An 11,980-nucleotide genomic window follows, 5' to 3' on the forward strand; every position below is an offset into this window, starting at 1 on the left:
AATTCGAGACTAGGTCCGCCCCCAGCACGCTTTTCAAAACAAGCGTCCGAGCCCCGGGTTAGTCTGGCGTTAGCCTAGCATTAGCTTAGCTTTAGCTTAGCCACATTATGCTGACAGGACTTCCGAGTGTGTCAGCTGACAGCGGTGCGATAAGATAAGACGGGATAAGATAACGCGTTATTAAACCCGTCCTTGGATCCATAATGTGAGGTTTTATGATGCGCGGCGACCGCGGAGAATCGAGCGACGGACCCCAACGAATATGACTGAACTTTCGGGAAGGGGCCGCGCGGTAAGCTAACGTTAAAGGTGGGGGGGACGGGGACCGCGTCGGTCGGTCGGTTAAATGGCGAGGGTCGAGCAAGGCAACGGGATCCCTCCGGCGGAGTCCAAAGGCCGGCGGGGCACCGCGGAGGACCTGGCCGAGCACGGCGAGCCCTCCGCGGGGTCTGACGCCGGACCGAACGGCGACGTCCAGTCGGGAGACAGAACCACGGACAGGTACGGCTTCATCGGGGGAGCCCAGCAGTACAGGTGAGGTGAACGCGCTCCTTCAGCACAACACTGAACTAATATATACTACAACTAATAAAACTATGAACTAATATTCTTTGCATTTTTTTTTCCGTGATATTGTCTCACTTTGTTTTGCATATTGCTGGTGTGTATATGTGTACAGGTTTAATTTTATGTATGTATGCAAACGTGCAAAATCTTCCCCATTTTTTGAGAGTGTCAATCGCTGAGACAGAGGTTTATTGTTCATTGTTAATTTGTAGATTTATTGTGTCTTACCCAGTTTTTATTTTTATTTTTTTTTGTATATTTTTATGTTTATTGTATATTGGTAATTTTCTATTATCTGTAAATTTGTCCATCTATCTTTGCATCTAATCAACCAGAATCCTCTCCTTTTATAACATCATTGCATTATTTTGGTCACTGTCGGGCCTCCAGTTTTCCATTTTATATGCATTTGTCTTGGATATATGTTTGAACTGAATTGCGTTGCAACACCGGAGAAGCAGGAAACTTCTCTCTGGTGAATCCAAAGAAACATTTTGGACCAAGAGAAGGAGTTTATCCCCTTCACCATCGGGTTACACTGTACCGCCTCCTCGTCTGAGTTGAGGGATTTAAGTGTTTCGTAGTTTATGGCTTAGGGGTGTGTGTGTGTGTGTGTGTGTGTGTGTGTGTGTGTGTGTGTGTGTTGTGTTTTTCATCAAGGGCACCTACAGAAAACTAAAAGTAGGAGGACAGCCATGCCATAAATCTTTCTATCAATTTGCATGATATCAGGAAGCTGACGCCTCCAACCCACCCTCACGAAATCCTAGCATTTGAGTGCTGCTAGACATGCCGCACGCAAGCTGTGCTCTTTGCATTTATTTATTTTATTTTATTAATACAGAAGAGCTCTGTGCGATATTGACGAACAAGCTTGTTGGTTGACATTATGGAAAACAGAAGTGAGGTGAAAGTTCTCTCTCGGCTTCCTGTTTTCTCCCCTGCCGTCACCGCGCTCCACTGTTTTGTCTGAGGGTAGGTTTCCTGTGCCGAGAAGGAGGATTTCGGCCCCTGTCCTGCCTCTGCTCGTGACGGCCATTCCCAGTCATGACTACGAGGAAGAGGTTAAAAGTGTGTGTGTACCACACCTTAGCTTTGTCTCTGTCCGGGTCCCTTGTTTTCGGCGCGGTTCAGCCCACTGTTCTCTGATGCTTTACAGTGTTGTGTTTTTGTATATTATGCAAACTGCTGTGTGGCTTTTGTGTTGTCCTAATTTAGTTCTTACTTTGATATCTATCTGGTTTGAACTCTTCACCCTGTCCAAATAGAGTACAAATGAGACAATAGTGTCTAAGTGTGATCTGTCCTCAAGGTTGGGTTTATTTACAGTAAATCTGGCCACATGCTTTGGTTTAGCCTCGTGATGGTGCACAGCGAATGATAGATAAAATACTCCATTAAAGTGTTCTTTATAGCTGGATTATCATGCTTTCTTCCACATGGGGGAAAAATACTTTCACTCTTTTCTAATTAGGGCGGCACTGATGCTTGGGCCCGCATTGGATATTGGTACTGGGGAAAAGTTTGGTATCTGTCTTAGAATACATCTCACAAATATCACACACAAATATCCAGTATCATACTACATTTGACAGATGTATGTTAGATGTCTCTAGGTTTGTTTCTAACGGTCTCAAGAAAGCTGAAAACCATGTCAACTCCCTTTCAATGTCTGTCTTATCATATGGTGCTTGGCATTGGCGATGTTCTCCATTACTACTGTATATCCTGTCATTGGGCCAAAATCGCGACATGATGATGCCTCAAACTTGTATCGATCGACAAACGGGGCAACTCCCCCGCTTAACTGTGTTTGCACCGTGAGGGCTATTGCTCCAAAGTATTTGAAATGATAAATAATGAGCAGAACTGTTTTCTAATAAGCTGAAGTGTGTGTGTGTGTGTGTGTGTGTGTGTGTGTGTGTGTGTGTGTGTGTGTGTGTGTGTGTGTGTGTGTGTGTGTGTGTGTGTGTGTGTGTGTGTGTGTGTGTGTGTGTGTGTGTGTGTGTGTACGCAGTGGTGAAGACATCCCTCCCGAGGTGCTGCGACAGCGCGAGGCAAAGTGGCTGGAGATGCTCAACAGCTGGGACAAGTGGATGGCCAAAAAACACAAGAAGGTCGGTCTTTGTGTTGATCAGGAGCTGTGCATGAGAGCAGTGGGGGGTGGTGAAGGGCAATGGGGGGCAAGGTTAGGTGGGCAGATTATACAATTTGGATGCATAGATACATTATTAAACAGAGTTAAATTAATTTTCCGGTGGTATGTTTCGGATTTAAAGACATTTACATCACTGCGTTCTTGCATACCTAGTTCAACACTGCATACATAAAATTGGACATTAATGAGTGGAAAGTAAAGTATTACTCCTTATCTAGTAGTAGCTGTACAGAAAATCCTACTGGGCGTATGTCTACATCACAGGGAATACTCTACACGTGGTCATTCTAAGGCAATGGGAATTACGTTGTCATTGCACTATAATAAGTTGTAAATAGGAGCCTTTCTGTGTGGAGTTCACATGTTCTCCCCGTGCTCACATGGGGTTTCCTCCACCTAACGTCAGTAAGGACCCCCACCAAAATCATACACACATCATCGTCTGACCAGCGATGGACACTCCTCACCGGGTCCCCGAGTGCGTCCACGAATGCTGCCCACTGCTCCTGGCTGCCCCCCCCCCCCCCCCCCCCGGAGGAAGGTCAAGCCAGGATGGGTTAAATGCAGAGGCCTCATTTCACTGGCCACCATCCAAAAAGTGTGTGTGTGTGTGTGTGTGTGTGTGTGTGTGTGTGTGTGTGTGTGTGTGTGTGTGTGTGTGTGTGTGTGTGTGTGTGTGTGTGTGTGTGTGTGTGTGTGTGTGTGTGTGTGTGTGTGTTGTATGATAATTAAAGATTCTTCTTCTTTAAAAATATACCTCAAGTTCGGATGATTTTAAAGGTCGACTGTAAAATGGCTTATTCCCTGGCTCGTAGTGCCGAAGGCCCCAGTTCTTGGACTGATCGTAAACAAAGTTTAATAACCTTTGACACATGGAACTTGAAAATGTTTTCATTTCAGTCTTTTAAAGGGAACTTGTCCTCTGTAAAGAAGCTGCGAGTTGATACTCTTTACATACAATATTATAATAATAAGAATAATAATAAGAATAATAATTTCTTCTTCTTCTTCTTCGTCCAGTCTGTTACCATTTAGTAGCCATGTTGTTTACATATATACCAATAAGATCATCCAATAAGCTCATTAGTTTTCATTATTAGCCTGCTTCAAAGTTGACTGTTTAGTCAAAGATCTAATACGGTTAAAAAAACCATATTCAGTGAAAAATAATTTTCGGGGCCCCTATTCTACCGGCTGAAATCCGCTGGATGTTCGTCAGCGTGTATCTGGTCAGAAAAGCTTCCTCCACAAAACATCCTGTTGTGATGTCACATTATGTAAGGCCGAGTAGGACGGCGGTGGAATGAAAATACCCTTGTGCACCGACAGGTGAAGCTCCGCTGCCAGAAGGGGATACCCCCCTCGCTGCGGGGCCGAGCGTGGCTCTATCTCAGCGGAGGGAAGGTGAAGAGGGAGCAGAACAGTGGAATGTTCCAGGTTAGTCATACAGTCGAGGCTGCTTTGGGTCAGGGATAACCTTGAAAGGCTCTTCAATTTACGCTTGGTTATTTCACATTCCTGGAAAAAATATTTGTCAAAATGTCTTATTTGCAGTTTCAAGTATATTATATTATTGGAAAGTTTTGAAAATATTCCAAAAATTAATTGACAAATATGAATAATTCATGCAGTTATGTCTATTAAAATGTTTACATCAAGTTTTACTTTTGGTTTGTACATTTTTAGAAATAATAAAACATATGCTGCATATGTCTGTCAAGAAGGCACTATTTCCATCACAACATTTGTCAACATTCAAGGCCAGCAGCATTTCAACTGGTATAATAAATAATATAATTGATATTATTATTATTATTATTATGATATTGATAATTTTGCAAAGTTCCCTCCAAAGTTCAAATCCTAAAATCACCGACTCACTCTACATCTTGGTGTTTCCAGGCGCTGGACAGCCAGCCGGGTGATCCCAAATGGGTGGATGTGATAGAGCGGGACCTGCATCGGCAGTTCCCCTTCCATGAGATGTTTGCGGCGAGGGGAGGTCACGGGTACGTAGGCAGCGCTCTCTCCAGGTGCGACACGGCAGGTCCTTGTGTTATTGTGACAGACCGGGGGCGGGGGGGCGGTGTGCTTGTGTGCAGGCAGCAGGACCTGTTCCGTGTGTTGAAGGTGTACACTCTGTATCGCCCCGAGGAGGGATACTGCCAGGCGCAGGCTCCCGTCGCCGCTGTGCTCCTCATGCACATGCCAGCGGAGGTAAGTACATACCTTTTGTCGTGGTCATAGGGCGTGCCGATATTGACAAAATACAATCCCACTTTTTTTATTTATTTTTTTTTTTTTTATGATATTTTGTGGCGTCATAAGATATTTACACACAAAGAAACAATAATTAGTAATGTGGATATTTCAACCAGGCAGGTAAGAGGTGTTGGTTCAAACAGTTCATGAAGTTCCGGAAAATTGCGTTACTTCAATGTCATGTAGCCTCAAAGGCGACATTTAATTACCGTTCATATCACAATATTAAGATAACCAAAATCCCGGACAATATCTAGTCTTATCGCAATATCAGTATTACAATATATCGCCCACTAGATCAACATCACTATGCCACGAGACAGCAGCGTCACGTTTTTTTAATTTGTATTTTTTTTTTGCAGGATGCCTTCTGGGTTCTGGTGCAGATTTGCGAGAAGTACATTCCTGGATACTACAGCAAAGGACTGGTGAGGATGTTGATAGAACCATGGGGGACAAAATCAAAGATGTTTCCTCAACTAAAAGAGGCGAGGGAGTGGTTTCAAAGTAGGGATGCAGATTTAAAGGAATTTCCTTAATCGACGTTTTTTTAATCATCGGTTAGTCGATGACGTAAAGGCTTATGATGACGTCACCGGGTGGCGGTGCCGTGGCGCGTGGGGACCTACGCAATGTGGCGCGCTTCAAAATGGGAGAAGTTGAAGGCGAGACTCGCTGAGCTGGTTCGCGCATACGGGAATATCTACAACCTGTATTTGCGCGAGTTAAACATTCAACCTTTTTGACATTCACTGCGACGGAATGAGCCGGAGGTTAGGTAGCAGGTCAAGCCTGGTGCAGATAGGGATGAGACGCGAATGAAATGACTAAACATTACTAAAATTCTTATATTTAATAACGGACACGGAATAATTGATTTTAATATATGCCGTGCCGTCATCCCGTTCCCGTCTACCCTGTTCCATCTGAACACATAGTTTCCTCCTCGGCATCAAGAAGCTCCTGTTTTCTACGCAGAGCCATCTTTGTTGTTTGTGGGTCTTCTGGAAGCCTCGGTCTGCTTGTGCTTCCTGCTCCACTGGGCAATTAATTTTTTTCCCGTCTGCCCCCTGTTGTTCTGGTGGGTACTACTACTTCCTGGCTGGGTGCTTTTTCCTCAAAAAGCCCTGCGCCGCAATGGACTTCCATGGATACAATTACAACAAGACTGCAGATTGTTCAGTTCTTAACGAAAAGACAAAATCTTAATCGATTAAATTCTTATTAGCTCTTTATCGATAGTCAATTAATTGTTAACATCCCTAGTTTAAAGTTCATGCACGGAACATGAGAATGGCGAGATGACTGAAATTAGATTACATATTTACAGTTTTTGCTTTTTTATTTGAGGTCTGGGATAGTAAGAAAATATATCCCAAAAACAACATATTACTGGAATAAAATAACATATTTGAAAGGAAAATTCCTTGAATTATTAATTTAAATACTTTGAACACTTCAATACAACGATCATTAACCAGATGGAGACATTTCTGAAAACAATGTGATGAAGAAAGGAATAAAAATAAATAAACAAATTAAAATTTCAGCCTTAAAATAAACTTTAAGACTAAAACAAAATAAATACTAAGCGTAGTACAACAAAGACTCGAGTTTACAAGGAGTTTGGCATTTATTCCGCTAAACAGCAAAGCAAAGTCACGAGATTTAAGGGACGGTACATTTAAGTTACACAATCGGTTTAGCAATTGGATTGTTCCTCTTGTTGAACGAGATTCTTAAATGAGAAGCTGTTCTCACTTTAAGCATTTTGCCATCATCTATTGAGACAAAGGTAAGGAAATAAATCTCTGCCATATTGTGCTTCCACTCTATAGCCACTAGGGGGCAGCGTTCCCCAACATCACGTACTCTGTAAATTAGTTAACTTTATTGTCCCAGATGGGAAACCACAAATACATCTACAAGTACAAAGAATAAAATAAAATAAGAATACAATACAAAAGCACACAACAGATGGTCTCCAATGGTAAGTTGCGAGTGCATATTGATTGGTTGTTTTGCCGTTGTCCTATTGGTTGGTGCTATTGCACTTAAAGCGCAGTGCTGTGAACCTGCGGCCAGAATCTCTTTTGTATCGCCACTGCTGCTGCAGGTACAGATCTGCTACCTCAACAGGTTGAGCGACAAGTATATCTGTACAGTGAGGGCCGTCGGCCGATACGCTAATAACTTGATAAGGAGCGCTAACTGGGGTGACGCTAAGATGCCTCTCATCACACTCAGATTAAATCGACGGAATGGGAGCGTCTCCGTGTTCCTGCACCTCCCTCCCCGCCGCCTCGCCTCCTCCAGCCGCTCACCACCATTCCTTCCCTCCCCCCGAACAGGAGGCGATCCAGCTGGATGGGGAGATCCTGTATGCCCTGTTGCGGAGGGTGTGTCCCGTGGCCCACCGCCACCTGAAGAAGCACAAGATGGAGCCCATCCTGTACATGACGGAGTGGTTCATGTGCGCCTTCTCCCGGACGCTGCCGTGGGCCTCGGTGCTGCGGGTCTGGGACATGTTCTTCTGCGAGGGTGGGTGACTCAGAGCTCCGATCCGTGAATTGGTCGATAGAAAAGCATGTTGTTGACCAAAAGAGAGACTCAGCCGTCAATCAAATAATCAGTTTGTGGTTGCCAAATGATGTCAGAACAGGCAGTGAGCCTGTTGGGAGTTGGATTTTGATCAGAAAGGGCTCTGAAATATACATTGTGCCTTCGAAGAAGACATATAATTTACATTAACAATCAATAACTTAAGCCATTTAGTAGTCTGTGATATTCAATATTATATTATCTAATATTAAAATTATTAATAGTAAAAAATGAAGTTATTTACACTGTTGCACTGTGGAATTAAATTGGGGAATTTTGGTGCAGGTTGTGTGAATACAGTCAAAGTTTCTGCAGGGACAACAGGATAAAACTTTTTTTTAATTATTATTATTATTTTTTTTTGTTTTGTTTTTGCTGTTCTTAGGCGTGAAAATCATCTTCCGGGTGGGTCTGGTCCTGCTGAAGTGCATGCTGGGATCCCAGGAGAAGCTCAAGTCCTATCAGGGCTTGTATGAAACCATGGAGCTGCTCCGGGCCATCGAGCCGCGCTACATGCAGGAGGGCTTTCTGGTGCAGGAGGTCAGACTTCACTACTAGTAGTGTTCCTTAATAAAAAAATAATAAAAGTGTGATGTTGTAACATTATTGTTCCACCTCCCTGTCAATGAGTGTCATTCAAATAACTTCTCATAAATTCACCTTCTATCTGTTCTTGAGACAACCTTGGATTGAGAAAACATGCATCCTTTGTAGTGAGGTGATGAGTGGTTGTTGCTGCAGTGAAACCAAGTGACTGAGCTCGTTTATGTTTTCATTCATCACATTTGACTAAAGAGGGCGATAAGCAGTGGCTTATTACGTATGTTGGGTAGTCTGTTGAACTACAGTAAATTATTTTGTTGTGTTAATGATGTCATTGATACAGTAATTGATTTTTCATAAAGAATGACACAGTCTGAGACTTTGTTAAATACCTTCCTTCATGTTGCCAAACTCATACTTTAATGTGTACCAAAGAACAACTTTGGTCAACTTTTTTGAATAAATCTGATCACATGCATGTTTCTTGAATGAGGCCGACGAAGCTCAATGTGCCGAAGAAGATAATATCATCTTTGGAAGATAGAAACAAGAAATAAGACAAAAAAAATAAAAAGACACAATAAATAAATAAATAAATAAATAAATAATATTGTACCAAAAATACCTCATTTTTTATCTTTTTTTTTTGTTTGTTTTGTTTCTTGTTTCTATCTCCCAAAGAAGATTTAAATAGATAAAAATAAGAGGTATTTATTGTACCAAAAAGACCTCATATTTTTTTTATTTTTATTTTGTCTTGCTTCTTAAAATAGCTCTGATGTCCTCTTTTCCCTCCTGTGCCCCAGGTCATCGAGCTGCCGGTGTCGGAGAGGGACATTGAGAAGGAGCACCTGGGTCAACTGCGGCGCTGGAAGGAGAGCCACGGGGACCTGTGCTGGAAGTCCCCGTCCAGGATGCACGGGGCCAAGGCCATCATCACCGCCGAGCCGCCCAGCCGGCAGGACCTGAGGCAGAACCCCACCATCGTGGTGGAGTCCCCGCCGACCTCCAGGGGCGAGGCGAAGGGGGGCGCGCAGGCCAAGCTGAAGAAGCGGAGCAGCAAGGAGGGCAAAAAGGAAGTGGGGACGAGCCCTCCGACGCAGGAGAGGGACCCTCCTTACCCTTCTCCTCCACCTCCGCCCAGCGACCGCACGCTCTTCCTTAAAGACTCGACCGTGAAGGAGTCCAACGAGAGTCTGAGCAGCGCCGAGCACGACACCCACCTTTAGCACGCGGGATACATTCACACGCATCTTTGTCATGCAGTATGAACTAATCTGACACACACACACATATTGTGAAACTAAATCATCAGGGAAAACTCTTAATATTTAGAATTCCACAACTGAATGCATTCAGTCAGCACTACAGACACGAAAAACGATCCCAGGGAGCTCCAGCGGACGAGGCCGCGAGGGCTCTTGGGAGTCAATGACGTTTTAAGCATTCGATTGGAAAGTACGGACGTTGGAACGCCCAGGAACAGTTATCGCCGTTGAGTTTTAATGACGCTCCCCTCAGGCTCCTCTCGTTGGTCGGTGTCTTTGAAAGGACCGCACCCCGTGTCAAATTGAGTTTTAGCTTCTATTCTGGTCGGCACATACAAATATTTTACATTACATCATTTTTTAATATTTATATATCGTCTTGAAAATCCGGCCAATTCGGTGTGAAACCTATCTGAACAGTATATCCTCCTGCCAAAGTGACTTGTTGCTGTGGTTTGTGTTTGTCGTAGAAGCGTCGCCGCTCTTAACGTGGGAGCTGGTTTTGACGGCGGCCAGGTCCTTGAACGTCATTGCACGGTCTTTGAACGCGCCTGACGTTGTTCCGCTCGAATCATCACCGCTCAACCAGAGATGAAACACCGTTGGGGAGGACGTCCGAGGGAGATGTGTTTTTCCACTCGCTGGCGTTGAACACTTGAGGGCGTCGTTGCGCAGACGCCGCAGAAGCTATGAACCGTAACCTCCGAAAAAGAAGTGAAGTGAATTCTTTCTATTGATGATTTCTCTGATGGATGTTATCTGAGGGTTGTTTTTTTGTTTTTTTTTATCAAAATCATTGAGTCATATTTAATTCTGTTTTTACTTTCGAAGGGCATGGGGTGTGTATGTTGGAAATGCTGCATGGGATATTGCCCAACACGAATATAAATATGTGAATATGCTTAAACAAAACAGTAACATAATTTTTCTACATAGGTAAGCGGTCAAAAATGACATATATATTTATATAAGATTGACCAACAATCTTCCTGTGTACTTTGAGAAATAGGGTTCTGGTGACACTGTTTATTATGAGTGACCAAAAGTCCATATAGTGACTCCATATAGTCCTAAAATATACAACTGTGCTTGGACTTGTGTTCAGTGTGGTCCACCTGCATGAACTATTTCACATCCATATTTTGGAGACACTTGATAAATCAAACCTTTTGTAAATGCACCTTTAATACTTTTACCGTGCGATTGAATGTATTGGAAGTCCATATGCTGAGAAACCCTCCAATCGCCATTTTATATTTGACTTTTTTTGTTTTTTTAAAAGAAATTCTCAGAATTATTTTAAACGGCATAAAAAGTGTCTTTAGTCAAATTCATAAAAACGTTCATATTTGAGACCAGACTTGTGAATAATTTCTCAAACTCACTTTTGATGGGTTTTCCTTCGATGAATATATGAAGAAAATGTACCGCACCATCTGGAAAGGACCATACCAATGTTTTTGACAAAATACTGCGTAAGATCCTAAGAAAGTAAGTTTTATACAATTCATATGTGCCCCTTATACCTTCTAATCTGACCCAGAAACGGCAAGAATGTTCTTAGACCCTGCTTGGATGACCTGTTTGCTTCTAGATCGGTTGATGATGGACTTTCTGTTTGTATCACTCCGTTGTCATTTTGTTGTTAATCGAATGTTATGTTAGTTGTACATTCAAACGTGTAGATATTTTCAATCATCCAAAACTAGTATCCTTTCAGAGTGTTACATAGGTGGTGCCATTGAGCTTGCTCCCAAAATCTGCTCTTTTTAAGCGTTTGAAGATTCAATCGGAGGCTTGATGTGCGTCAATACATCCCTGGAAGCCATTTCTTAGTTTTTCGATCTTAATTGGACGTTGATGGGATATCTCTGTTATTTATACACAATAAATAAGGAAATAATGAAGGAATGACATATTTGAAGATTTTAGAATCTTGACGTTAATCTGCAGCGGGGAGATTGTTACTATCGATTTGGATTGTCCTGTCTGCTGTTTCGTAAATATTCAGAAACGCATTCCATTGCACTTCGGATCATAAGCTTTTTTTTTTTGTGTGTGTGTACCGAATCACATTGACGGGAATAAATTTGAATGCAGGCGTTGATAACGTCAATCGAATGTGTTTGTCCCCATCTTCTTGCGAAAGACAAACGGAACGGGACAATGATCGGAGGGGAAAATGGTCGACTGTTTTTTTTTTTTTTGTTTTTTTTGAGAGAGTCGGGCTCAATGCGCTCAGTGTTATCGTTCAACCCCCACTGCACCCGCACACCCTCCCTGAAAACACCCACACAGTAGCACACTTCCTCAGACACCTGTTTCCCCGGGTCTTTCAGCTCGGGGAGGAATTTGCATCTCAAATAAGGCAAAATTCCCACAACAGCCCTCCAGAGCGCCCGAGCCGTTCTTTCCCTCTCGGCTTCTCAATAGATACAGGGCTCTTCTGCATCCACGCCCGCCCGTCGCCTCGAGGGAAAGATAGGTTTCGGTCCAAAGCCGCGAGGGCCAAGTGCGCCCCCAACGCCGACTATATTTCCATTGTCATTGTGATTGCGGAGTAAGGTGTAATGATCCAACC

The 11,980-nt window shown here is 43.2% G+C and overlaps 1 protein-coding gene across 1 annotated transcript in view; it reads left to right on the forward strand.

Moving 5' to 3' along the window:
- Positions 1–163: 163 nt before the first annotated feature.
- LOC307243138 (TBC1 domain family member 10A-like) overlaps positions 164–11,980 on the forward strand; it is an 11,935-nt gene continuing 118 nt past the window's right edge. Inside the window, exons 1-9 of the mRNA XM_080017798.1 lie at positions 164–534; positions 2,585–2,684; positions 4,055–4,162; positions 4,628–4,734; positions 4,828–4,942; positions 5,350–5,415; positions 7,339–7,528; positions 7,974–8,128; positions 8,938–11,980. The exon at positions 8,938–11,980 is cut by the window's right edge and continues 118 nt beyond it. Coding sequence (XP_079873924.1) covers positions 347–534; positions 2,585–2,684; positions 4,055–4,162; positions 4,628–4,734; positions 4,828–4,942; positions 5,350–5,415; positions 7,339–7,528; positions 7,974–8,128; positions 8,938–9,360 — 1,452 coding nt within the window. The 5' untranslated portion in view covers positions 164–346 and the 3' untranslated portion in view covers positions 9,361–11,980. The remainder of the gene's footprint in view (positions 535–2,584; positions 2,685–4,054; positions 4,163–4,627; positions 4,735–4,827; positions 4,943–5,349; positions 5,416–7,338; positions 7,529–7,973; positions 8,129–8,937) is intronic.

The sequence above is a fragment of the Zeus faber genome (genome assembly GCF_960531495.2).
Source record: "Zeus faber genome assembly, chromosome: 17".
Classification (NCBI taxonomy): domain Eukaryota; kingdom Metazoa; phylum Chordata; class Actinopteri; order Zeiformes; family Zeidae; genus Zeus; species Zeus faber.